The following is a 27422-nucleotide window of genomic DNA, read 5'->3' on the forward strand; positions in this document are numbered from 1 at the left end:
GGTCACAGAATGACTTGTCCTTCCCAGGTATGAGGTGTAACTGACTCCCTATTGGGCTGATGGGAGTGGGGGTGGGTAGGGGTGAAAGTAGAGGTGGGAGCATGGAAATAATCTAGTAGGGACTCTTCTGGAATTTTGTTGCCCCACTGGCTCTAGGACAATCTGAAGGAAGTTTCTAATTTTAACAGAGGGGGCTCTAAGGAAGTCAAAATGATTGTTCTCTATGGTGTCTTCCAGCCTGAGAATATTTTTTGTCCTGCTATGATCACCAAGGATCTGAAGCATGAAGGGAGTGGGAGACCCCTGCATCCTCTTCCACATAGCCACTGTCCTTCTCTAGCCTTCTCTTCCTTTCTGAAGCCACCTGTCAGCAGGCACTGCATCCAGCTACTCTATTTTAGTGGTAGTATCTTGTCCACTGAGCAACTTAAAGATGGGGCTTGAGTTTGGCCTGACTTTGCCTTTGTCTCTCCCTCTATGCCCACCTCCCACCTCTGGGGTAGGTCCAACTTCTGCTGTCCTGAGTGCCAGATTCACAGGACCCAGTCCCTGCAGGCCTGCCTGGCCTCTCACACACTGACTTGCCCAGCCATCCCCTTCCTTCCATTCTCACCCAGGAGCCCAGAAACCCATTGCGTGGGAGGTGCAGCGTTTTGATGGATGGTACAACAACCTTGTGGAACACAGATGGGGCAGCAAAGGTAGGTGAGAGCCAAGTGGGGACAGTGTCCCAGGGCCAGGCTGGTACTCACTAGAATAGGGTGAGAACTGGTAAGTATCAGCAAAGGCCATCCATTTCTAAGGTTTTAGGATCCATGGTATGGAGGGAAGCTTAGGAGAGATGTCAAGTATGCTCCCTGAGAATTTACCCTTGTTCTTATCTCTCCTCCATCAGGCTCTCGGCTGCAGCGTTTGGTCCCAGCTAGTTATGCAGATGGCGTGTACCAGCCCTTGGGAGAACCCCACTTGCCCAACCCCCGAGACCTTAGTAACACTGCCATGAGGGGCCCTGCAGGGCAGGCCTCTCTGCGAAACCGAACTGTACTGGGCCTCTTCTTTGGTGAGGAAGTCAGCCTCTCAGGAGGAAGGCCACTGGGAGTTAGCTGGACACCTCTGTGTCTGAGGAGGGGTCAGGAGATGGGGATAGAAGTGATAGAGGGGAGGGTCTGACAGTGGGGGTGAGAGATGGAGGAAGAGGCAATGGAGTAAGAGTAAGGCAGAGGGAGGGATGATCCATGTGAGGTGAAGTCTGATGGGGGGAGGCATAAATCTGTCCCCTGAAGGAAGAGGATGGGTGGGCAGAGGGAAAAGGAACATCCTTCCCTTATTGGGCTGATAGAATAGAGGTGCAACTGGAAGCAGGAGCATGAAAATCATTTGGTAGGGACTCTTCATGGAACCCTGTTGCCCCAGTGGCTCACAGGACAGGCTCGGGAAAGTGTTCCCATTGTAACAGAGAGGGCTAACAGAGGTATTAGCCAGCAGGACCTTAGTGATGTGGGGGAGGGGTCAGGTGGCAGGCCTGCCTCCTGCTGGCCATTCAGGTTGCTCTTTCAAGCTCCCCCATCTAACCTCCCTCAGAAGCTGTCAGGCCCTCCAGGGAGGCTCCCAGCTGCGCACGTTGGAGCTGGTGCTGACACCTTCTTTGCCTAGGCACACTCAGTGAGCACCTCCCAGTTACCAAGGAGAAGGCCAAACCGACAATGACAACATCTTAGATCAGGTGTAGGCACAGGCAGGTCTGGAGAGACAAAGGATTGAAAGGGAATGCAAGAAGGTCAAGGCTTGGACTTGCCCATAAAGGCTACTACTGACTCTTGAAGCTTGAAGAGAGGCAGAAGGACTAGATACCTGAAGCAAGAAAGAGAGTGGCCCTCAGCTGACTCTAGCACTGCCTCCTGCAGGTTACCACGTGCTGTCAGACCTGGTGAGTGTGGAAACTCCTGGCTGTCCCGCCGAATTCCTCAATATACACGTCCCACCTGGAGACCCTGTGTTCGACCCCAACCAGCGAGGGGATGTGGTGCTACCCTTCCAAAGGAGCCGCTGGGACCCAGAGACGGGGCAGAGCCCTAGCAAACCCCGGGACCTGGTGAGGCCAGCCAGGCTGCCAACTGGAAGGCTGGGCCTGGGGCAGGTGGCTCCCTGGGGTTCAAGCCTGGCAGGATGGGCCAGGGAGAGGCTCCCACTCCCCACCCGCAGGTCTTTCCTTGCCCATCTCTGCTCCCTGACCCCTGCTCGCCCACCCCGTGCCCCCGCAGACCAACCAGGTGACCGGCTGGCTGGACGGCAGCGCCATTTATGGCTCCTCTCACTCCTGGAGCGATGCTCTGAGGAGCTTTTCTGGAGGACAGCTGGCGTCAGGGCCCGACCCCGCCTTCCCCCGGGACTCGCAGGACCCGCTGCTCATGTGGACCGCGCCCGACCCCGCTACCGGGCAGCGGGGACATCAGGGACTGTATGGTGAGGCTGTGGAGGCCTCATAGGGGCGCGAAGTGGAGGCGTCAGGGTGCCCCGTGTCGGTGGGAGCGAGGGTGCGCCGGGGTTTGTGTTTGGGCTCCCCGCGGTCGCGCAGCTGCTCATCTTCTGGTGTGCATGCCAACATCTGCAGCCTTCGGAGCCCAGCGAGGGAACCGGGAGCCCTTCCTGCAGGCGCTGGGCCTGCTCTGGTTCCGCTACCACAATTTGTGCGCGCAGAGGCTGGCCCAGGAGCACCCGCACTGGGGAGACGAGGAGCTGTTCCAGCACGCACGCAAGAAGGTCATCGCCACCTACCAGGTCAGTAGAACCTCTCATTCGGCTGCCCACCCACGTGAAAGTCCACTGGAGATTCTGCTTCCTGGCACAGTTTTTCACCCTGCGACCACCCACACCCAGAAATGCTGCTTTCCTGGAGGCTCCTCTTCTTTGGGAGCTAATGTCTAGTAAAAGCCCCTATCAATGATAAGGAGGCCCAGTGCTACTTACAGGAGAGATTTTGCTTGTGATTATTTTTACCGACTCTCCCACCCCCATTTCTCGTTCCTTGTGGGGCACAGGCCAGGTACTTCTCCTGTTTGCGTTGCCTCTCCAGGGACTGCCCCTGCTGAGTCTTCAGCTCTGCACCTGTTTTCCTTGGGCTCAGCTCTCTGGTGGCCCCACCAGGTCCACAATATCCACACACTGCCCAGGGTGTGTCTAAGTGGGAAGTCTCCTTGGGGGAGGGGATGGCTGGGGTATTTTCAGGCACCCAAATCTGCCAAGGAAGAGGAAAAACCTAGGAGAGAGCAATGAATGTAGAATCACACCTGTGCTGCACAGGTCCCACAGTCTCTTACACAGCCCCAAGCTGAGGGTAGAGGATGGACTTTTGATCATGTCCCCCAGACTGCCCTCTTCACCTCAGCCCATCTCCTCTTTCTGACCCTCAGAACATCGCTCTGTATGAGTGGCTGCCCAGTTTCCTGCAGAAAACGCCCCCGAAATATGCAGGTGAGGGAATGCAAAGGGAGGATGATGGGATATATATATGTGTGTGTGTGTATATATATATATATATATATATATATATATATATATATATATTTTTTTTTTCTCTCTCTCTTTGTGGGCTGGAATGGTGAATCATTTAAAAACCGAATTCTAGTCCCTCCTTCTTCTCTTACTTCAGGATACCGCTCCTTTTTGGACCCCAGCATCTCTCCAGAGTTCGTGGTGGCTTCTGAGCAATTCTTCTCCACCATGGTGCCCCCTGGTGTCTACATGAGGTGAGGGAGTGGGCTCAAATGTTTGTGTTTTGGGAGGAGTGAGGTTATCCATTGGGAAAACTCCCCCAGTAGCCCTCAAGACAGGGTGTTCAGTCTGAAGTGGAGGCAATGGTGAATATAAAGGAGAAAGAAAATAATTTTATGAACTTATACCATTGTTTTTAAGAATATTGACATACATTATCCTGCAATTGGTGTGTAGATATCTGTCTCCCAACTAAATGTGAGCAACTGAGGCTCAAAAGGGTGTCTGTCATAAGGCCCACCATCTGAACATGAGGTCTTGGCAATATGCTGGAGACATTTTTAGCTATAAGCCAGAACATGGGTTTACAAGCTTTTGGAAAGAGCTTTAAAAATGTGTGCAATCTGAAGAAAAATATTGGTTTCAAAATAAATGCAAAGGGAAATTTAAAATAAAAATACATATTAAAGCAAATATATATTAAATGAAGCATGTTAATTTACTGTACTTTTAATAATTGAATTTTAATTTAAAACAATTGATAGCTTATATTTTCTTACTCTAGAACAATATCTGAGTATGCTTGAGGAAAGCCGAAAAATTATAGACAATTGAATTATCCATAGATAAGTAGTTTCAAAAGAACAATTTTAAAATCTTTTAAAAATGTGTATATAGGGCTGGGGATGTAGCTCAGTGGTAAAGCACTTGCCTAGTGTGCAAGAAGCCCTGGGTTTAATCCCCAGCACCACACATGAAAATACAAATAGAAATGTGTACATATGGGTACAGTGGCTTGTGCCTATGTTTCCAGTTACTAGGGAGATTGAGACTCTTTGGCAACATAGGAGGACCTCATCTGGAAAAAAAAAAAATTGCATGCAGACACACTCTAAGCCCTCCAAATTGGCAGGTTCCCCATCCAAGGAGTCAATCAACCTCAGATTGAAAATATTTTTTAAAAAGATGCTTCCCTACTGAAAATGTACAACCAGACTGCATTTCTTTCCTCTCCTTTTCTTTGTTTCATGGGCAATGCTCCAACAAGCCAATGTATAGACTTCCTATGACTTACTTAATTTTTAGATTTGTGGTCTGATGTGAGGGGAGGGAACTTCCAAAAGTCAGATTGTCTATGACCTTTCAAGGTCAGATGGTCACTACCTTAGGGAAGCCTGGGTCCCCTAGCTATAGTATTGGAGACCAGAGCTAATGCCTGACATTGGAATCTTGTATCACAAGTCACCACTCCCTGGCTCATTTCATTTTAGAAATGCCAGCTGCTATTTCCAGAGGATTGTCAATAAGAACACAAGTTTCTCCAGAGCTCTTCGTGTCTGCAACAGCTATTGGAATCGAAAGGTTAGGGCTGGGGGCATATATATGGGTGGGTACATGTGTGTATGTTGTGTCTGTTTGTGTCTGAGAGTGTGCAGGTAAGGAGGGCAGGAGGGCTGGAGCAGGTAGCAGGGATGGGCTGAGGTGAAGGAGGCAGTCTGGGGGACATGATCAAAAATCTATTCTCTACCCTCAGCTTGGGGCTGTGTAAGAGACTGTGCAGCACAGGTGTGATTCTACATTTATTGCTGTCTCCTAGAGTTTTTCCTCTTCCTTGATAGATCTGGGTGTCTGAAAATACTCCAGCCATACCAGACCCTTAAGGAAACTTCCCACTTAGACACAACCTGGGAAGTGAGTGAATGTGTGTGTATGTGTGGAGTTGGGAAGAAGAAGGGATTCTGAGAGTTATGGGGGAAAATCTGTCCATCCAAACCAGGATAGTGGGTAAAGAGCTTTGACCATTGATTTAAAGCAAAATCAGGTATTTTGTGTGAGTGTTTACAAAGGCAGGAGGAAGGCGGGAGAGCCAAGGAGAGAAGATAAAGGTGTAGAATCAGTCCTGCAGCTAAATTGAAAGAAGCCTCAGTGTCTTCCTAATCTGAGTGCCACCCCCTCCCCATTGTGTGTGTGGTGCTGAGGATAAAAGCTAGAGCCTTAGATACTTGGGCATCCTACGCAAGCACTCTACCACTAAGTTGCACCTTTCACCCAAGTCTCTTTATTAAGGGGAGGACACTGAGTTTGGAGAGATCCATTTGACTTGCCCAAGGTCACATGGCTGATTAGTAACAGAGCAAGAATGAAGACCTAGATGTTGTAGAGCCTTTGTAAAACAAAGTTAAGTCTGAGGTAGAAGTAGAGTTTTGTGATCCTTTCTGCTTGTAGAGACCTATCTCCAGCAACATGGGCTTTGAATAGGAACATCACTCACTCTGAGTAGGGAATTGACTGCAGGAAAGGGTTGTCCCACTAGGAGTTAATGACAGGCCTGGATGGGCCCAAGGATATGAAAGTTGTGGTGGAGGGAGCCTGGCTGTTTTAACATCTGATTCCATTCTCCCATCCCCAAAGAACCCAAATCTACAAAGTGCTGAAGATGTGGACGCGCTGCTGTTGGGCATGGCCTCCCAAATTGCTGAGAAAGAGGACCATGTGGTAGTTGAGGATGTGCAAGGTAAGCCTGCGGCTGTCCCCACAGGCTGTGGATCTCAGTTAGACTGGATCTCTAGAGCGGGGAAGGGAGGGATCCAGAGCTGGGAGCCTGCAGCACAGTTACTGCTGAGAGAGCTTCTGACTCTCCCTCTGCTTGGTTCAAGTGCTCCTGGAGTTGACTGGAGTCATCTGGGCTACAGGCCACATTGGTTGGCCCTGAGTTCCCTCTAACCCTCTGGTCTTTCATTCCCAGATTTCTGGCCTGGGCCACTGAAGGTTTCCCGCACAGACTACCTGGCCAGCTGCCTGCAAAGGGGCCGGGATCTGGGCTTGCCCTCTTACACCAAGGCCAGGGCAGCACTGGGCCTCCCTCCCATTTCCCATTGGAAGGACATCAACCCTGCACTCTCCCAGAGCGATGGCACTGTGAGGAGGGGTCAGGACCCAGAGGGTGGGATAGGAGGACCAAGGCACATCATTCCCAGATATGAAATGGGTAGTGAGATGAGGGTATCAGAAATAAGCACCTGGTGAGAGGGACCGGCTTTCCCAGGTCACTTTTCCCAATCTCACACACCAGGATGGAGATTATCAGAGAAGCAGGACTGACTGGCTTTTGACTCAGAATTCTCAGATCCAGCAAATGTTTATTGAGCATATACTGCATCCCAGGCACTTAGTAGACATTATCTCCTTTTCTCTTCCCAACAACCCCCAAGTGGGAATAGAAAGTCCTTTACTTAGAAACAAGCTGTGCTTTTCTGTACTCATACCCCAGCTGCCTTTTGGGAGTCAGCTCTCACTCCCTGAGCTATCACCTGGGCAAATGGTGTTGCCTGGGCCAACCTACCAGCTTTGGCTGCCTAACTATCTTGGCACAGCAGTGTTTCTACAGTGCCTCTTTTACTGAACTTTATGCTTACTAATTAATAAAGTTGTTGGAAAGAAGAGAATTGGAAGGCCCATAAAGAACTGATGTGCTCAGGGCGCCCACAAACTTTATAATATCTATGGATATATAATTTGAAAATACCAGGAATGGGTAAGGCCTTCACCTCAGACTTACCTTGGATTGGAATGCCCCAAGGAGCAAATCTTTGGCTCCCACTGGGTCTCCTTGGAACTATCTGGACAGGTGCTTATTTACCTTGTGAAGAAAAGAACTGAAGAAAAAAATCAGGTATAAAATGTCGAGGATATATTATTGAAGACTGTCCCTGAAAAGCAGTATACTGTTAGGGATTTGATTTTTTTAAAAAAACTTTTTTTTTGCTCCAAAAAAATAGAAACCTTTTATGACATCATTCTATCATTCAACTTTGTACATTCTAATTTTGCCTTTTGAACATTCACACCTTTTAAAGAACAAATTATGTAGGGGGTTGACTCTCTGTTTTATACCAATTTCATACAACAGGCAGCTGTGAGTTTCTCATAAATGAGTTAACTTATGCAAAGCACTCAGAGCAGTGCCTGGAGCATAATAAGCACTTTGGAGGAGAGAGTTATTGTTACTGTCATTTATTATTATTATTCCTGGGGCTAATCCCTGGGAGCCACTTCTTTGCCCAAGGCTGAGTGCCCGGTCCTCTCACATACTCCTGCCCCTATTTGGTTCCAGGTGTTGGAGGCTACAGCTGCCCTGTACAACCAGGACCTGTCTCGGCTGGAGCTGCTGCCAGGGGGGCTCCTGGAGAGTCATGGGGACCCTGGACCCCTCTTCAGCACCATCATCCTTGACCAGTTTGTGCGGCTACGGGATGGAGACCGCTACTGGTTTGAAAATACCAGGAATGGGTAAGGCCTTCACCTCAGACTTACCTTGGACTGGGCTCCAGACCCTCTATCTGGCCTTAGGCAACCCACATTGATTCCAGACCCTCCTATTACCCCCTCCCCAGCCACTCTGAGTCTCTTTCCTCCTCAGGTCACTAGGCTTGGGGCCTGCATCTCTTTCCCATCACCTCAGCTCTCCACCTCTCCCACCCTCAGGCTGTTTTCTGAGAGAGAGATTGCAGAGATCAGAAACACTTCCCTAAGGGACATTCTAGTGGCCATCACCAATGTGGATCCCAGTGCCCTGCAGCCCAATGTCTTTTACTGGCTTGCAGGTGAGTGCCCAAGGGGCTGGAGGGGTGCTGGGTCTGGAGCCTGTCTCTCCTCGGCTGTGGGCTTGACATAGTATGCCTGGGCAGCAGATCCAAGCAGGTAGTGAGTTATAGTTCTGCCCTTGGGAACTTTGGTTCCGGGTGCCAGGGCTACCATGTACAGATATGTGGGTTCCTTCAGGAAAGGATCTGAATGAAGGAAGAACTGAATGCCATGGAGACCTGGTGAGGAGACTCACATTCACTTGGGAAGGGGCTGGAGCTGAGTGGAGTATTAGGAAGGCCAAGTGCTGTGAGGATTTCCTGCCCATGACAGGATGAGGGAAATGCTGTGTGTGTGTATCTGTGTGTGTGTGTGTGTGTGTGTGTGTGTGTGTGTATGAGAGAGAGGAGATAGAGCGAGCAAGCACATAGGAAGAGATAGAGGTTCACTTTTTACCCCACTTGTTACTCAAGTAGGCAAATGTGACAACCTTGCTACCATGGACAGGTTAAGCAGCCCCTTCTTCTCTGCTACCCAGAACACCCTCGCTCCCTTTCTGCCACCCTACCTTTCTCAGTGATCCTGTGTCAGAGCCTGTGGCCCAACACCCAGGACTGACTCCCTCTGCCTCCCCAGGAGACCCCTGTCCACAGCCAAGACAGCTCAACACGGAGGGCCTGCCAGCTTGCGTCCCCCTCATCATCCGGGACTATTTTGAGGGCAGCGGATTTGGCTTTGGGCTCACCATTGGAACCCTCTGCTGCTTCCCCTTAGGTAAAAGTGATGAGTGGGCAGTTTGAGGCTAGGGAGTGATTCAGGGTGGTTCTATCTGTGACAATAAACCATACAGAGTACCCCCCTGGGCAGGTGAAGGAAATATTAGGGGAAGGGACACAAGGAGTGTCTAAGCTGCCGATAAGTTGGCTCCAGGGAGATTTGCCTCCCTTTCTCCTGGGATCCATGACCCCTGCAACTCACCAGGGCTCAACTTGGTCAGAAACCTGGGGAAGTTCACAACCCTAAGTTGTTTGCAGAAGTCTGGCCCTGGAGAACTGTCAGAGGTAAACTTCCTTTCAGAACCAGAGCTGGGACAGAAGGAGTTGCTGGGCAAGGGCTTGGGACTTAGTCTTTGGCAAGGCTATGTCTGGGTGGACCAGCAGTCTGGCATGGTGGGTCTAGCCTGTGGCTTGAGGACTCACTGGAGGAAACTAAGGAGGCTGGACAGGAATCTTAGAAGCTACCCAAAGCTTACCAGAAGATGCAAAGCAGTTCTTCCCACAGAGCTGCACAGTTTGAAACAATTGATCAGTAGATTCAGGAGTGGAGAAAGCATGAGGTTTTGCTAAAGAAAGGAGATGGGAAGGGAACCACTTCCATCTTCCCAGAGCCTCACCTTCCCCTGAACACCTATTACCTCCACCTTCCCAGTGAGCCTGCTCAGCGCCTGGATTGTTGCCCGGCTCAGGATGAGAAATTTCAAGAGGCTTCAAGGCCAGGAACGCCAGAGCATCATGTCAGAGAAGCTTGTGGGAGGTGTGGAAGGTAGGTCTGGGGCTGGCCAGGATGGTGGAGGGGAGGACATGACTCAGGACTGCAGTCCCCATCTCTATCCCAGGAAAAGGCCTCCCTCTTCTAGGGCTGTAGGCTAGGCCAGATCAAATGGGGAAAACTACAGTGGCATTAGGTGAAAGGACCTGCAGTCCTCCAACCTCCATAGCTCCTCCCAGTGATCCCAGTGAAGAGAATGTGATAGACTCATGAAAAAGGTGTAGGACTCTGCCTAGATTTTACAGGTTACTATGACTCACAAATCCCTGAGAACTGCTGCTTTGTGGCATCTCATACTGGAATAATAGGCAACAGAGCAGTGACTAATGAAGGTCTGGTGTCAGACTGGCATTAGAATCTTGGTTCCACCACTATAGGCTGATTATTGGACCTTAGGCAGATGTTTTAATGTCTCTCAGCCTATTTTTTCTTAAAAGAAATAATAATAACACCTACCTTAAAGGTTTGTAATGAAATGAAATAGTTCATGTAAAGTACTCTGCTGAGTAAATAGTTAACACTAGGAAATGGTATTCACTATTCTCCTCCTGGGCTAGAGGCACAGTAGTACTGTTGGGGAAGGGATGACTCTCAGTGCCCAGGAAGGGGACAGGAAGCTGTGGAGGCCTTGCTCTAACCAGCCTTGAGCTGGCCTTCTTCCTCCCAATGTGCCTCTGGTGCACCCAGCTGATCCAAACCCAGCTGACCCAGCCCCATCTCTCTCCCTCAGCTTTGGAATGGCAGGGCCGCAAGGAGCCCTGCCGGCCTGTGCTTGTGCACTTACAGCCTGGACAGATTCGAGTATTAGATGGCAGGCTCACTGTGCTCCGGACAGTCCAGCTTCGGCCTCCACAGAAGGTCAACCTCATCCTGTCCAACAACCGTGGTCGTCGTACCCTGCTGCTCAAGATCCCCAAGGAGTATGACCTGGTATGGCCCAGGTGGCCCCTGCCTGCTTGTCCAAAGCTATAGCAAAGGAAGCAGTCAGATGGAGGGGAAGAAGCACTGGGCCAGGAGGTAGGGCTGCTAGCCTCTAGTCCCAGGCTATAGTAACTAACAGGTGAACCTAACACGTTTATCCTGCTTTGCGCCTGCTGAATGACGGGGTTTACTCTTCTCACTCTTGCAGCCACAGTTAGCTTCCTCCTTTTCTAAGGATGCCCTCACAGATCTTAGATGGGAATCCTTGGAAGAGGCTGAGCCTTCTTCCCTATTCCCTTATTTCAGGATCTAGTGAACTTGTAGATATTTTGGAGGGAAGCTAAATTGGAGGCCGAACATGGGCTGTGACTCTGCCTGGCTTATGGTCCCCTCTATCCTCTGGTCTCCCTGTCTTCCCCTCACTTCTTCAGCATGGAATTGAGGGAATAATGACTTTGTACATTTTTTTTTTTTTTTTGGTACCAGGGATTGAACCCAGTGGCACTCAAACACTGAGCCACATCCCCAGCCCTTTTTTGTATTTTATTTAGAGATAGGGTCTCACTGAGTTGCTTAGTGCCTCCCTGTTGCTGAGGCTGGCTTTGAACTCTTGATCCTCCTACCTCAGGCTCCTGAGCCACTGGGAGGTGTGTGTACTGGCTGTACAATTGCTTTTGAACTCACTCTGCACCTGTAAGCAAGCCACTTGAGCCCATATTCTCCTCTGTAAAAAGAGATATGAGATATCTCTTTTGTAAGGGTATGTCTGTAGTCCCTCTGACATAATCCATGTAAAATGTCTAACTTCAAGAGGCCTTAACAAATGGTTATTCTCACCCGCTGGTCCCATAGGTGCTGCTGTTTAACCTAGAGGAAGAGCGGCAAGCGCTGGTAGAAAACCTCCGGGCAGCTCTGAAGGAGAATGGGTTGAGCTTCCAGGAGTGGGAGCTGCGGGAGCAGGAGCTGATGAGGGCAGCTGTGACACGGGAGCAGCGGAGCCATCTCCTAGAGACCTTTTTCAGGCACCTTTTCTCCCAGGTGTGTACATGGGATCAGATCTGTCCATGTGACTGTGGACTTGTGGTAGCATCCTTACCTGCACGAGGTCATGGTGTAGCTCCAGGGGAAGTCAGCAATTCTGAGTTCTCAAATGACAATCAACTGTTAAAATTTGGGGCAAGTCACCAGACTTTACTGCAAGGAGGTGTCCCTGCCACCACTGGAATCTTGTCCTCAGCTGTAAGACTCCAGGGAGGCAAAGCCCAGGAATGAGGCAGAGCAAGACAGGCAGTGTGGGCCCTTGAGAGTTGTGATTCACTCATCCATAGGGAGCACAGCTGCCAAGGTGCTCTAAGGAGTATTAATGTCTAACTTTCAAACTTCTGAGAGATAGTGAGAGGATCTAAGAAAGAAGAGAGGATGAAAAATTCAAAGACTGAAGTCCATATCTGATACTAAAAATAAATAAATATATAGTCAGCCTTGGATCAGAGGAGTAGAGAAACATGGGAAATATAAGGTAAATTCAGCATGGTTCCCTCATTGAAGTTTATCATTCTACTGGGAAGATGAGATATGCATAGAAAGAAAGATAACTGGTAAAGGATGAAGGCTACAAAAGTGATCCAGGAGCCAGTTGTAGTGATGCACACCTGTAATCCCAGCTACTCAGGAGGTTGAGACAGTAGGATCATAAGTTCAAGGTCAGCCTATGCAACTTAGCAAGACCCTGTCTCAAAAAAAAAGTACTGGGGTGTAGCCCAGTGGTAGGGCACCTTTAGGTTCAATCTCCATTACTGCAAAAAAAAAAAAAAAAAAAGTAATCCAATAAATACAGGGTCTAGGAGTTCAGAAAAGATAGCAAGCCTTCACTATAAGGTCATGATGGAAATGAGATTTAGCAAGAACTAAAAGATGGAAAAGTGTTGGCTCAGAAGAAAGGGCCAGAAGGTATATGCAAAGGTGCTCCACAGAAGGGCAAAATATTAATGTTTGAGAAAAATCAAACATTTTGGGGGAGAGGATTCTTGTGGGAAGCTACCATTTAATGAACATTTACCCTATGGCAAATTTAACTCTCAAACAAGTTAAACATTGATTAGACACAAGAACTAAGGGACCCTCAGGTAGGGGGCTCCTTGCCAGGGCCAAAGTGGGACCTAGGCACCTCCACTCAGTCCAGGATCCATCAAGCTATGGAGGTGCTTGGAGGTGGGAGGACTGCTATCTCCCTGGAGGTGGCTGACAATCCCTGATAGCTGCACGGTGCTTTCGGCTTTCCAAATACTTTCCACACACCCTCTCTTGTTGATTCTCATAATAACCCTGTGAGATAAGTAGGGCAGGTGAGGAAATGAATCTCAGACAACTGAAGAGACTTGCCTGGGGTCATGCAGCAAACAGGTGGCAGAGTTAGCACATGAACCCAGGTCTCTTGCCTCCAGCTCTGGGCTCCTTCCACTAAAGTATCTTGTTTGAAGCTGCAATGTTTGCCTCACAGAACCACAACCAGACTTGATCTAAGCAGCCTAGTTGATAGGCAGGAAAGTCAGGTACTGTGGCCTGTGGCTTGCCTGTTTCCCTTACTGTTTGTTTTCCTGCTGGGGCAATCCATGGGTGGGCTGGAGATGGCATGTAAGGAGAATTTCCCTTTCCCAAACCCAGGTGAACCCTTGTCCTAGTTACAACTCTTTTAGATGTAAGAGAAACCCATATAAAGGAACAGTTGTCCCGGAGGATCCAGGTTGTCTTGGGAATTCTACAGGGAGGACTTCAACCTGGCCTGGAAGGCCTGGGAAAAGGAAAGCTGTCAAAAACAAGGTCACTCCTCTCTCAGACTGCCTCAGTTTTCTCTGTGCCTCTACTTTACCCTGTCTCAGAGCACTTGGAAGAAAAGAATAATCCACATCTTCTGAACTTTCTTGTGCTCTGGACAAGACATATCTGGGACCTCTTAGTTCCAATGCTAAATGGCCAGCTTGGGTCAGGTGTGCAATCATAGAAGGCAGAGGTCCAGGACTCCATAGTACAAACATGGCCCCAGGGACCACTCACAGGGCTGTTCTGGAGGCATGCTGGATAAATTCCTTCAGGTCAAGGAAGCCTTGTCTCCTTCTCTCCCTCCCTCTGCTGCTGCCCAAGTGCAGGTGCTGGACATCGACCAGGCAGATGCAGGGACCCTGCCCCTGGACTCATCCCAGAAGGTTCGGGAGGCTCTGACCTGTGAGCTGAGCAGGGCTGAGTTTGCCGAGTCCCTGGGCCTCAAGCCCCAGGACATGTTTGTGGAGTCCATGTTCTCTCTGGCTGACAAGGATGGTAATGGCTACCTGTCCTTCCGGGAGTTCCTGGACATCCTGGTGGTCTTCATGAAAGGTGAGGGAGGAAAAATGATTGTTCAGATAGGAGAGACTGGACAGAGACTGGAATGTGGCTGACCTGTTCCAAGTGGGGAGCACTGGGGCCAGGTCTCCAGCCATGGTCACACCTAGGAATGCCCAGATGCCAGTTAAGAAGCAGAGTGACCCTTACTGTGTCCAACATGGGTCATTACACCAGTGTATGTCCCCTCTGCCTGGCCTGGGGGTTTAGGCAGATGGGCCACAGCCTTCCTCATGAAATCCTTCTCCCAGGCTCCCCTGAGGAGAAGTCTCGCCTTATGTTCCGCATGTATGACTTTGATGGGAATGGCCTCATTTCCAAGGAGGAGTTCATCAGGATGCTGAGGTTGGTCCTCTGGGACAGTCAGAAGAGTAAGCTGGGGCAGGACTGCCAGGGGAAGGAGGGGACATGAAAGGGAGAGCAAAAAGGTAAAGGGTAAGTAGGGACCTACTTCTTACTCCTGAAACCAGAGTGTATTATAACTTGTAGGGCATTTGGGCTTCAGCCAATTGGGGCCCCATCGTATAGGTGTTGAAGGCCTGGTGGGATGGTCAGCAGGCCCCTGTGTTTGGGCCTGATGGTGCCCTTCGCCCAACTCCAGGTCCTTCATTGAGATCTCTAACAACTGCCTGTCCAAGGCCCAGCTGGCCGAGGTGGTAGAGTCCATGTTCCGGGAGTCAGGCTTCCAGGACAAAGAGGAACTGACATGGGAAGACTTCCACTTCATGCTGCGGGATCATGACAGCGAGCTCCGTTTCACACAGCTCTGCGTCAAAGGTGGGGCTGCCTGGAAGGCGGGGCTGCCTTATCTCTTAGGCACAATGTTCACATACTTTTGGAAGTTCACAAAATTGTTTTCATTTCTTTTGAAATCAGAAGAAAAGGTGACCATAATAATGAATGTATTATAATGTGTCCAGCCTGGATTATATTTTTTTAATACCAACACAAGTATAAAACTTATTTTTTTGTTTTTGTGTGGAAAGTGGCCTAAGAAGGTGAAAGTACATGAAAACGATGGAAGTCACGATGCAGCCTTGCTGGTGGTGTGGGTAGGGTCAGGATGGGTGGGAAATGGCTGGAACTCTGCTTCCCCTGCCCCCTGAGCCCAGGGCAGGGAAGAGACAGTGTTTCCTTGTTATAGCCGTAGCTGGGCCAGGACATGTTCCCCTCAACTGAGGTGTCTGGTTGTGGGTGGTAGGGTGGTATTTCTTAGATTTTTTGCCACTATGTCCTCAGGTTAAGTGCTCAGGAAATGTATGCTGAGTGCCTCAAGACCTAGTTCTATTGTCCTTCTGCCTAATACCTTCTCTACTGCTCTGACTCAAGTGGGCAGAGGCTAGAAAGAATCTGAGTAAGGAAGGGGCCAGGTAGCAGGCAGGGAAGTCTGTGGCCTGCTCTGAGCTGTTACAGTGTTTTCTTAGCTTGAGAGTCTCACTGGGGCACATTACATTCAGACCAAACCCAGGTCCTCCTGGAATTATGACAAGAGGAGGGCAGGGCAGCCTCCATGGGGGACAGGAGCAAGTTAGACAGCAAACAGATGAACCTCTGGGTAGGGCTTCCCCTGATCCTAGGGTAAAGGGAATTGATACCGGGTGCACGGGGTGGGGGTGGGGGTGTGGGACTAACACTCCTGATTCTTCATCTTTCCACCATTTCCAAGCAAGTAGGGTAGCGGGTACTTGGGCCTGAGGGCTGAGACAAGGAGGGTGCCTGAAACTGAACAAAGCCACAGAATCCCAGGGACATTCATCCCTGATAGGAACAGGCTTGTGGACTGATGAGGTTTAAGTTGAAAGCTAGCATTGTGTATTGTCTTGTCTTGATTGGCTTTTAATCATTGTTATGCTTTATTGTTTCCTCCACATTTTGTTTTATTTTAGGGTGGTACTGGGGATTGAACTCAGGGACACTTGACCACTGAGCAACATTCCCAGCCCTATTTTATATTTTCCTCCACATTTTATTTAAAAAAAAATTTAAACAACAGAAAGGAACAAGAACAGTACAGACAGCTCTTCACCTTTCACCTAGATTTGCCATTGCTTGCTGTTTGCCACATCAACTATTTGCTGAACCATTTGAGAGTATAGAAAGCTATACTTTGTTTTAAACACTCAGATTTCATTTAAATCAGCTTTCTTACTTTTGGCCTTAGCTACAGATGAGAGTCATCTTCAGGGTTGGTGCAACACTTGAAAGTAACCTGGAGATTCGGGGACTCCCCTAAGAACCTGGATCTGCAGCTCAGTCTTGCTCCAGCCTCAGCACTCAACCCAGACAGAAACAATGGGGTGGCCCCTGGGAGGGTTTCCTCCAATATTTTATTATGAACATTTTCAAAAGAAAAGTAGAAAGAATTTTAGAGTAAGTTCCCATATACCTATCACCTAAATTCTACACTTAACTCTTGGAAGAGTTTAAGCAGAAGGGCCCTAAGCAGAGTTTTTGTGGCAGAATGGTCTTAGCAGGCAGGTTACATACAGTTTCTGAACTCTACCCCCAGGAGTGGGACTGAAGGTGACCTACTCTCAGGGAAGCCTGCTTGGCCAACTTAGTTTCAGGTCTTTCTTCTTTCTGCCCACCTATGGTTGGGTCCAGCTTCCATTGTGGACAAGGGCTGAATCTACTGGAGGCAGGGCCTCCACTGGACAGGGATCTGCTATGGTGTCTGAACATGGGAAGGTGGGGTTGCTGTCCATTCGCCATACCCTCTTGGACTCTGGGCTCTAAGCTGCTCACTGGCCTGCCTCACCATTGTAGGTGTGGAGGTACCTGAAGTTATCAAGGACCTCTGCCGGCGAGCCTCCTACATCAGCCAGGAGAAGATCTGGTGAGCCTCCATCTGGGAATGTTGAAGGGAAGTGTTGAGGAGTTGCCATTTCTCTCCCCAGAATGGCCGGGATTGGAGACACCACTATGTAGCACCTTCATACAAATTAGAAAAAAGGCAACCCTTACTCCAAGTGGACCCAGTCCTGTACCAGGGAAAGCAGAGAGCCTGCTGATTTCAGCACTCCCTTGCTTCCTGGGCCAGACACCCTTGTGCAGGGCACAGGCATATGCAGAGTTCTCAGGTGGGACCTCCAGCTCATTCTCTCTCTGGGTCTCCATGGGAATCCTGTTGCCTCCTCACTGAGTACTCTGATCCTTCCTGGACACAGTGGATTTGGAGGCTAGACAGGAGCTTCAGAAATCCAAATGGTTGTGGTGGCCAAGATCCTATTACTTGCCATTCCTTCCTAGTCCCTCTCCCAGAGTTGGTGCTCGCTGTTCCCGCAACAACATGGAGACTGAGTTGACACCACAGAAACTGCAGTGCCCAATGGACACAGACCCTCCCCAGGAGATTCGTCGGAGGTTTGGCAAGAAGTATGCCTGCTCTTCCTCTTAAGCCCAGGCAGTCCATCTGCCTCCTCAACATGTTATATACATACAACAACATCTATTACTTGATACCAGGCACTGTGCTCAAGGATAGGGGTGCAAGCAGATAAATAGTCCCTGTCCAAGAATGTCATAGTCTGATGAGATAATCTGGTCCACTGATAATTACAGTGTCCTGCTGAATGGTATAATGGTGGTAAGAGCAGGGGCTTCAGAGGTCAAGGAAGGTCTCACGTCTGCCTGGAAGGTCAGAGAAACCTTCATGGAGAAAGTTTTCTTGAACCTCCAGTAAAGGAGGGGACCTGTGGGAACTGGAGCTACAGACTGGGGAGGAAGCTGTCTGAGTGTGAGGAGACACCGGGGAAGATGAAATGACTTGGCCGTCCACTGACACGCAGAGCATGCTAGAACCTTTGGGGTCTGACGTCTGCTTCTGTGTGTCACTGGACACCCCTTCCTGGGAAGTGGGAGTGGAACTGTTCCCTCGCTGCTTGGCGGCTCCCCTTGTGGAAGGGGGAGCCCCACTAGCATTCAGTCAGATGGGGCCAAGGTCTAAGGCTCCCTGTCTTCCAGGGTAACATCATTCCAGCCCTTGCTGTTCACCGAGGCTCACCGAGAGAAATTTCAACGCAGCCGTCGCCACCAGACAGTGCAGCAGTTCAAGCGCTTCATCGAGAACTACCGACGCCACATCGGCTGCGTGGCGGTGTTCTACGCCATCGCCTGGGCGCTTTTCCTGGAGAGGGCCTACTGTGAGTGATGGCCAGCCTGGGGAAGGGGCTGCAGATAAATGATGGCCTTGAAGGTGGAGCCTGTTGTGAGTGACAGACAACCCCTGGGGCGGGGCCTTGGGTTTGACAGCCTTGGGGTGGGGCCTGCCCTGGGCGAAGGCAACCAGTTGGGTGGGGCCTGCTTGAATGAAGACGTCTGGCCGGCCCCGCCCGCCCGCCCGCCGGTGGTGATGGCAGCGGCCCAGGGCCTGTGGTTGATGACCTCCCTAACCAGCTCACTGTCGGCCGCACTCTTCTCCATCCGCAGACTACGCCTTTGCAGCACACCACATGGGTATCACGGACACCACCCGAGTGGGCATCATCCTCTCGCGGGGCACGGCAGCCAGCATCTCCTTCATGTACTCCTACATCCTGCTCACCATGTGCCGCAACCTCATCACCTTCCTGCGGGAGACCTTCCTCAATCGATACGTGCCCTTCGACGCCGCCGTGGACTTCCATCGCCTCATTGCCTCCACAGCCATTGTCCTCACAGGCAGGGCCAGGGTGTTCTGGGGATTCTCTACTGCCCTCCCGCCCCCTACTGGCTTCCCCTCCTCTTTAAGACCCTCCTTTCTACCAGCACTTAACTAATGCAAATCTTGGATGTCCTCCACGAAGATGGAGTTAATCCTGGCTATGGTGTGAAGTAATCCCAGGAGCCCCCGCATTGCCCTGAGTGCCTCTTCTCACGCAATTGAGGGCACCTCACAGCCTCCAGCTGACAAGTTACACTCCAGAAAGTGTACATAGCATATCTATCCCAGTTAGTATGTTTCTAAACTTGACTCTCTGAGTGAAACTAAAAGAATGAACTTCTAATGGTATAATTTTGGCTTCATGTGCTGTGTTCATTGAAGTCTTGGGGGAGGACCATGAGATTGATTGCAGGTTAGACAACCAGACCCCTAAGGGCTTTCAGGCCCCTGAAATGTGGTGGGGTTTTCCATCTTGGGCTGACCCTGGCCTCACCACCCCTTGTCTGCTCTATTTTAGTCATACACAGTGCAGGCCATGTGGTGAATGTGTACCTGTTCTCCATCAGCCCACTCAGTGTCCTCTCATGCCTCTTTCCTGGCCTCTTCCATGATGATGGGTGAGTGAGTAGGTGGGACTGGGGGTTGGAGAGGGGAGTCCTTGCAAGTGAAAAGAAACAAATCCTCCTGGCCCAGAGGAGAGTGTCCCCTTCCAGATTCCAGGGCAGACAATAACCAGCATGAGCCCTCAATCCCAGCAGAAGGGTTTACTGGTGGCTGGGTTGGGAGCCTCCTCTGGAGGGTCCCTTCTGGAAGACCCAGAGCACTCTTCTGAGGGTTCTTTCTTGCTGTCCTTTCCACACAGGTCTGAGTTCCCCCAGAAGTATTACTGGTGGTTCTTCCAGACTGTACCAGGTGAGAGCCCTCCCAGCTCTGTGAATTTCTGACCTGGGTTCTACCTGCTACAGGGCAGCCCAGACTTACTCCACTTTCAAGGTGAGCCAGGCTCTGCCCTCTGGCCTTGAGGACCCTCCTGGGCAGTAGGAGATTTGGTTGACTCTGCATTTCAGTCCTCCCCTATCTGGGACTAGTTCCTCCCTTAGTAAGAGCCAACTAACTCCTACTGTAGACTAGTTCTCAGTGGAATGGGAGTGGACCCCTCCCTCCAACATACACATCTACTGTGTCAGCAACTTTGAGGAATGCTGTGCCCCAGATAAATGGGAGAGGGATCAGGCTCTTTGTCAAGCCAGACAGAAGCCCACCACTCCTTGTAAAATGTCTTCACAAGGACTGTTTAGAGGCATATTCCTAACTCTCTTAATCACCCATTTTAGAGCTATTAGTTGTGAATTTATTCAAACTCCTCTTGAATCTATTTGTATTTTCAACTGATTCCCTCCTTGGGGAACACATTTTCTATACTGGCTTTACTCTGTGAAACACAGCATGGATTTTTTTTTTTTTTTAATCCTAAAATGCTCTGCTTTGAACTTCAGAAGTTGCTGGCTAATTCCTGCAAACTGGGATTTGGTGGATAAGGCTGTGTTTATGTTCTCTTCTCCAATCAGGACTTTTACAGGCTTTGGGTAGATCCCTTCTTAACCTTTGCTTTCCCATACTGCAGGACTCTAATCTTCCTAATTTCTGCCTCTCTCTCCCTTGATCACCTGAGGGACCATTCTCTGTTCTCCCACCCCTACCCTGGCTCTGGTACTAGCCTCCCATGTACTGCTGGCCTGGCCTGGGATTCTCTATGAAAAAAGAGGCTTCCTACCAACTTGGGGCTAAACCCAGGGGTTCTGGTGATGAACAGGGACAGTGTGGTCCCATAAACACACTAATGGTACCAGTACTCATGCTGTGTGCTATGGCAGCCACATGGAGTGGAACAGAGATGAGGAACAAGCCTTGATCTCAAGAAGGCAGGGCCTGAAATTTCCAGTATCTGGCCCAGAGAGCCAGAGTAGCCTGTGCATTCATACAGTGCATATTTATACAAGGCCTAGGGTGTGGCTGGCCCTGCAGTAGGCACTAGGCTAATGATGAACTAGCCTAGCCAGACCCTTTGATTATGGACCTGAGAGTTAGCTAAGTGACAGACATTTAAAAAAACATTATGACACAGATGGAAAATGGCCATGGTGACAAGGGTTTTGGAGGATAAGTAGAGTTGAAATGAAAGATTCTGTGATCATTGGTGTGGAGGGAGAAGAACAGAGGGAGATGCTGGGGCTTTCCCACCCCGACTTTTGTTAATGAAATAGAGAAGGAACCCTGATCCTGGATGCCTTAGAACTCTGCAAGTCACTGCTCCTTTGCCCTTCACACTCTTATTCACTTTGCAGGTTTCACGGGGGTCGTGCTGCTCCTGGTCCTAGCCATTATGTATGTTTTCGCCTCCCACCACTTCCGCCGCCGCAGCTTCCGGGGCTTCTGGCTGACCCACCACCTCTACGTCTTATTCTACATCCTGGTGAGAGCTTTTGGCTGTGAGCCAGGCCAGCAGGGTATGGGCAGGATGTTCCCAGGGAGGCAATGAGGGTTGAGACATTAGTTCTCCACCTCTTAGTTATTTCCAGTATCCTCTTCACTTCTCCACACACCTCTTTGAAGATGGAGATTACAGTATGGGTCTCTCCAGTAGGCTGACACAATTTGCAGCCTTGGAAGATCTTCCTGGCATGGTTTTTGCAGTAGCAGCCCTGCCAAGCTGATTTACATTCCTTGTAAATATGCCCACATCCTTTCTGCCCAGTCTTTCCTTCCTTTAGGTGGCTGGTTTGGGCTCGTGGGTAGACAGACTACCTGCACTTTACAGAGCTTCACCATTTCAGTGAAACTTAAATGCATTCTGCCACTTTTGCTTTAACCCTGTTTTGGGGCACATTAGCCATTCCACCCAGATAATTGCCACCATAAAACTCCCTCAAAACAACTTCAGTTGAACTGCTGTTATGACAGATTCTTAAAATACCACCTATCCCCTCTCCTTAACCTGGGTCCCATATCACACTTTCTTTCCATTCCCTCCCTACTCCTGTTCCCTTCACCCTCCTCTGAGCTAGTCACTGACTAGCTCTGCTTACCTGCCTTCCTCAGGGACACAGGCAGTTTCCCAAGGAGCACCCTTAGGGCCTCACTGAGAAGTTAAACCAAGTCCCAAGGCCCCAGCTGTCACCATCAGTTGATGATTTGATTAGCAGCATTCAAGGGGCCCAGAGCCCCTGTGACTACCCTCTTTATCTCTAGGCAGAACTACACACAGGGGTCTCCTTTGTTCTGAGACAAAGAGAGTGTGCATCATTGCCTGGGTCAGGCTGGCTCCTGTTGTCTGACCTGCCTCCTCCTAGTAGCTGGGAGGAGGTTCTGTTTCCATCTTGCCTGTGACTCAGCCCTTCACGGTTCTGAGGAAACTACCCAACCTTGACTTAGGGTATTTCTGAGAACTGATGATGTTTGCTTGCCTTCTTTGGGAGCTATAGCTCATTTATTCCTCTATCCCACCTTCCCAGTGATGAGTGGAGCCCTAGCATCCTTGACTACTGCTTCTTAGCTGTGGGGACAACATTCTTGTTCCTGGCAATCAAGTAGTTTCTTTAAACTAGTGAGGAGACCCAGAAGAGTGGCCAGCTTGGCTCCTAAGGCCAAGAACCCTTTCTGATTCATTCCTGGGTTGTGAGCATCACTAGGGTTCAGAACCACCTTTACTGCCAGCAGGAAAGTCAGGGGCTCAGAAAGGCAAAGACAGCTCTGCTGGACAGTCCTACTCAGGCAGATTTTTTTTTTTTTTTTTTGTACTGGGATTGAGCTCAGGGGGCACTCAACCACTGAGCCACATCCCCAGCCCTATTTTCTTTCTTCCTTCCTTCCTTTCTTTCGACAGACTCTCACTGAGTTGCTTAGCACCTCACCTTTGCTGAGGCTGGCTTTGAACTCACTATCCTCCCGCCTCAGTCTCCTGAGCTGCTGGGATTATAGGCATGTGCCACCACACTTGGCTACTCAGGCAGCTTGAGAGTGTCTCACCTAGGTGGAGTCAGGGGCAAAGCACCTTCTTGCTTCCCACTTACCCCAGGGTTGGCCACTTGACTTTGGGCAGATAGGACCCTAATGTAGAGTAGGCCCTGAGGAAGAATGTCGGAGCTCCTAATCTGGGTTGTTGCAGGTGGGACTAGCATATCAGAGTAGAGGTGCTCCATCTACCACCAAGGCCCTTTGGCCGGCCAGGGGTCTTCAGCACTTTATGGCATAAAAGGAAAACCAACACACAATGGGGTGTATAACAGGAGGATGAAGTCACCCTACCATTGTACTGAGCCTGGTTGGATGTACTGAGCCAAGGCTTTGGAGCCTTGGGGCTGGGTGTGTGCTCCTTGATGAAAGAGGAAGTTGGAGAAAGCAGAGCCGGTTCAAAGAGCTCAGAGAGGGTTAGTCTTATGGGGGAAGGTTCAAGAATTTTGGAACACTCAGCTGGGGGAAGGGATTCCTGAGTGAGAGACCAGAGTTCAGTTGAACATATACCTGTGGGAGGCCCAGCAGAGGAGGAAATTCTAACCCCTACCCTTCAGAATTTAGGATTTGCTGCAGAGGTAAGTGCCCACACTTGAAAGGATTAGAGTGAACACACAACAGAGGATTAATTGCTGAGCCAAGTGTTACCAACAATTAGGAATGGGAACTCAGGGAGGAGAGTTTCACTTGGGCTAAACTGATTAGGGAATACTTGGGGGAGAAGCTTGGACTTGGGCCAAGGCTTTAGGAGAGATCATCTAAATGGTGACAAGGCTGAGTGGAAACTCAAGAGTGGCTCAGGTAGAAGGAAAGGTATGAGCACAGGTGTGGGGGTGGGAATGGTGACAGGGTATTCAGAGGCAGCAACAGGCCTGGCCATGGATGGCTGTAGAGCATTAGGTGGTAGGACAATGTAGTGACATGAGGTTGCTGTGGCTCAGCTCAGAGGTCATGACATATATGCTAGAACACAGACAGAAAACAGCAGAGGATGAAGAAACCAGGCTTGGGTAACACCCATGATGGGAGTAGCAGAAGGAACGGAGCCAGTGGAGGAGCTGAAAATTAAGTGACTTGAGAAGCAAAGAGGGAGAACCAGTAGAGCATTGTCACAGAAGTGGTGGAGGATGGGGGGAGGAGCGAGGAGGTGTGGTAGACAGTAGTGCCACAGGCTGCCAAAAATGGGAACAGACATGGTCTGAAAGGATACCTTGGAGTTTGGCCATTTGTGGGGCTGGTGAGCCCTCAGTGAGCAGATCTTAAGGACAAGTGGATGTGGAGCCACACTGACCCAGCCAGACTCAGGAGCAAGTGAGTGGGAAGAATGGGGGCACATAGTGTCTAACCACAGAAAAATTTACTAGGGAAAGGACCAGAGCTGGACAGTAACTGCCAGTCATTTCAGGGAAAGTAGGGGACCAGTTAGTGTTCTTAGTGTCTAAAGGGGGGTGGGTAACCGGGCATGGTGATGCATGCCTGTAATCCCACCTACTCAGGAAGCTGAGGCAGGAAGATTGCAAGTGCAAGGTCAGCTGGGTAATTTAGTGAAACCCTCAACAACTTAGTGAGACCCTCTGTCAAAAGAAAAAATAAAAAGGACTGGGAATGTACTCGGTGATAAAGCTTCCCTGGATTCAATCCCCAGTACTACCAAAAATAAAAAATAAATAAAAAATACTTGAGGATGTAGCTCAGTGGTAAAGCTCCCCTGGGTTCAATTCCCAGTGCCAAAGGGGTAAAATCTTTTCTCCAACAGTTGTTGAGTACCTACCACGTGCCAGCCAAAATGCTAGGAGCTAAGAGTATACTGGCAAATAGTCACTACCCCTTCAGTCCAGTGGGGAAAACAACAGTAAACCTATAAGCGATTGTGGATGACTGTGGATGATGACAAATGCTCTAAGGGAGTTGGCAGGGAAATGTGATGGTGAGGACCAAGGGAAGGCCCTAGAAGGTGGCATTTCTACTGAGACCTGAAAAGACAGATGAAGGTAGTCATGGGCCAGGGGAAGGTTAGCCCAGGCAACAGCACAACAGGAGTGAAAGTCCTGAAGCAGAAAGGACCTGCTGTGTTTGAGGAACGGGGCAGGGAACTGACTGGCAGGCAGATATAGAACACTGCAAAGCCTCAGAGTGTAGTGGAAGGTCACTAAGGCTTTCTAAGCTTTAGTGCATTCCAAAAAGTCACACTGGCTGCCTTCAAGAGAGTGGTTTGAAGTGGGGTAAGACCAGTTAGGAGGCTACTGCGTGGGTCCAGGTGGGAGCTGATGTGGTTTGGTTTAGGGTGGTGACAAGGACATGGAAAATAGTCTCATTCCTATGGAATGCTTTGGAGGATGGAATTGGGAGTGGTTGGGTTTTAGAAACTGGAAGGAGTGTGGCATGGTGAGGTGGGATTGGGTGTACCAGTATTGGCTGTACCAGGGAGGGATGTGGGGTCTAAAGCCTGAGCTGGCACCATACCCTGTTGTGGAGATTGTTAGGTCTGAGCTATGCTCTTTGCTCTCTCCAGCTCATCATCCATGGCAGCTTTGCTCTGATCCAACTGCCCCGTTTCCACATCTTCTTCCTGGTCCCAGCACTTATCTATGTGGGAGACAAGCTGGTGAGCCTGAGCCGGAAGAAGGTGGAGATCAGCGTGGTGAAAGCAGAGCTGCTGCCTTCAGGTACCAGCCTGGAAGCTGTTAGGGGACCAGATTGGTAGCACTGAGGCAGCCAACAGGGCAGGGGTAGATCCTGAGACACACAGTCTCCTGGCCAGGCCCAGTAAGGGAAGCAGGGAACGGGGGTGATAGTAGGAAGAATCTGGTGAGAAATGCTCTCTGCCAGGGGACCTGAGCCTCTCTCACCATAGAGTGGACAAGCCCAGGCCAGGCTGCCCCTTGCCTTGCTGACCCCCACCTTCTCTTCAGAGTCATCTTCATGAGGGGAAGCCTCCTTGTCATATTCCAGAAGCAGATCTGAGACAATAATTGAGGAACTCTGGAGGCCACATTGTCACTGGGCTCAGAGTAGCAGCCTCTTATTTCCATCCCTCCCCAGGAGTGACCCACCTGCAATTCCAGCGGCCTCAGGGCTTTGAGTACAAGTCAGGGCAGTGGGTGCGGATTGCCTGCCTGGCTCTGGGGACCACTGAGTACCACCCTTTCACACTGACCTCTGCGCCCCATGAGGACACGCTCAGCCTGCATATCCGGGTGGCCGGGCCCTGGACCACTCGCCTCAGGGAGATCTACTCACCCCCAACGGGTGACAGCTGTGCCAGATACCCAAAGGTGCTCAGACCCAGGCCAGATGTGCCACATGTTCCCATGTCCCTTTAGGTCCTGTAGCACCAGACTCCCCACTGTGTCCCTCCTTTTCCCTAGATAATGCCACAACTGCCCCCCCCCCCATTCCCCTCATTCCATACCCTATCTGCCTTTCCTTGCTTACCATTTCTGGCTTTAAAACCTTTTGAACCTACTACCTCCCTACAGCTGTACCTGGATGGACCATTTGGAGAGGGTCACCAGGAGTGGCATAAATTTGAGGTGTCAGTGCTGGTGGGAGGGGGCATTGGGGTCACCCCCTTTGCCTCCATTCTCAAAGACCTAGTCTTCAAGTCATCGGTCAGCTGCCAAGTGTTCTGTAAGAAGGTGAGTGCCCCTTTCCCACAGCTACAACTCCCTCCATCATTGGGCCCATCTTTGCTTCTCTCTCCCGACTCTCTTCTTGGACCTCTTATTCTTGGTATACTCAATGAGCAAGGGCAAGTTGGCCTGAATCCAGGGGTTGATGGTAGGTGGGGAAGTGGCAGAGTATCCCCAGATCCTGAAGGACAGAATGGGTTTGCTATGCTTGCAGGTTCCTGCTTGGTTTCCAAGGATTCCTCTCCGTTATGGGGTGATCCACATAGGATTTGCTTCTGGGAGTTTCTCTCCAAGAAGGACTGGAAGGGCTTAAACAAATCTATTCCTTCTTACAAAGGAGGCCAGCCTTTGGAGCATTGTTAGCTGGGAGAGGGAAGGACATGTTTGGGGTAGGGCATAAGTGAAACTGACTCAGCTCTCAAAAGGAAGAGGAGGGGGAGTGGCAAGGCAGGGCTGGTGGATGGGATTGGCCCCAGGAACACAGCCCAAGCCCTAAGGCCCCCTCTTCACAGGCCTCTTCACTCCAGGCTGGACCCAGTGGCAGGCTCCTGCTTGTCTCTCTGGGCCTGGCAGGTGAGTCAGGGGTGCGGGAATGTGGAGGGCAGAAGCCCAGCCCATATGCTGTCAGCACTCAGAGAGTGACAGCTCCCTTCCTCTATTCAGTGCCAGCTCTGCCTCTGCTCCTAAACTCACACCTCTTAGCCCAGCTTCTACCCCTCAGAAGCTGGAGTGAGCTCCCCCACTAGAATGTCTTTGAGCTCATTCCTATTCCTTTCAGGCAGGTGGGCCTTCCCTGAGGCAGCTCTGTGAAAAAAACAAACAAACAAAAAACCCCTCAGCTGGAAGCTCTCCCTCTGGGAAACCTCTGGTGAGCAGCTTCTGGCCAGAGCAGGGCTCACTGGAAGGAGTGCTAGGACAGGCTCAGTCTGAGACTGCTGCTTGCCACTTAACCGACCTTCAGCACTCAATTGCAGAGGGTCCTTTTGTCTGGCTCC

At 50.2% G+C, this 27422-nt stretch overlaps 1 protein-coding gene across 1 annotated transcript in view; it reads left to right on the plus strand.

Annotated features, from left to right (window-relative positions):
- The window catches only part of Duox1 (dual oxidase 1), a 30422-nt gene that overhangs the window by 1485 nt on the left and 1515 nt on the right, over positions 1-27422 (plus strand). Inside the window, exons 2-30 of the mRNA XM_027925986.2 lie at positions 618-701; positions 896-1060; positions 1905-2092; positions 2262-2463; positions 2612-2778; positions 3411-3471; positions 3650-3746; positions 4983-5073; positions 6124-6226; positions 6458-6630; positions 7826-8001; positions 8197-8315; positions 8932-9069; positions 9724-9837; positions 10574-10773; positions 11617-11802; positions 13911-14136; positions 14394-14487; positions 14744-14919; positions 16909-16978; positions 17392-17517; positions 18106-18284; positions 18571-18801; positions 19302-19401; positions 19647-19696; positions 21130-21257; positions 25308-25461; positions 25838-26070; positions 26275-26433. Coding sequence (XP_027781787.1) covers positions 618-701; positions 896-1060; positions 1905-2092; positions 2262-2463; positions 2612-2778; positions 3411-3471; positions 3650-3746; positions 4983-5073; positions 6124-6226; positions 6458-6630; positions 7826-8001; positions 8197-8315; positions 8932-9069; positions 9724-9837; positions 10574-10773; positions 11617-11802; positions 13911-14136; positions 14394-14487; positions 14744-14919; positions 16909-16978; positions 17392-17517; positions 18106-18284; positions 18571-18801; positions 19302-19401; positions 19647-19696; positions 21130-21257; positions 25308-25461; positions 25838-26070; positions 26275-26433 — 4190 coding nt within the window. The remainder of the gene's footprint in view (positions 1-617; positions 702-895; positions 1061-1904; positions 2093-2261; positions 2464-2611; positions 2779-3410; positions 3472-3649; positions 3747-4982; positions 5074-6123; positions 6227-6457; positions 6631-7825; positions 8002-8196; positions 8316-8931; positions 9070-9723; positions 9838-10573; positions 10774-11616; positions 11803-13910; positions 14137-14393; positions 14488-14743; positions 14920-16908; positions 16979-17391; positions 17518-18105; positions 18285-18570; positions 18802-19301; positions 19402-19646; positions 19697-21129; positions 21258-25307; positions 25462-25837; positions 26071-26274; positions 26434-27422) is intronic.

The sequence above is a fragment of the Marmota flaviventris genome, chromosome 2 (assembly GCF_047511675.1).
Source record: "Marmota flaviventris isolate mMarFla1 chromosome 2, mMarFla1.hap1, whole genome shotgun sequence".
Lineage (NCBI taxonomy): Eukaryota > Metazoa > Chordata > Mammalia > Rodentia > Sciuridae > Marmota > Marmota flaviventris.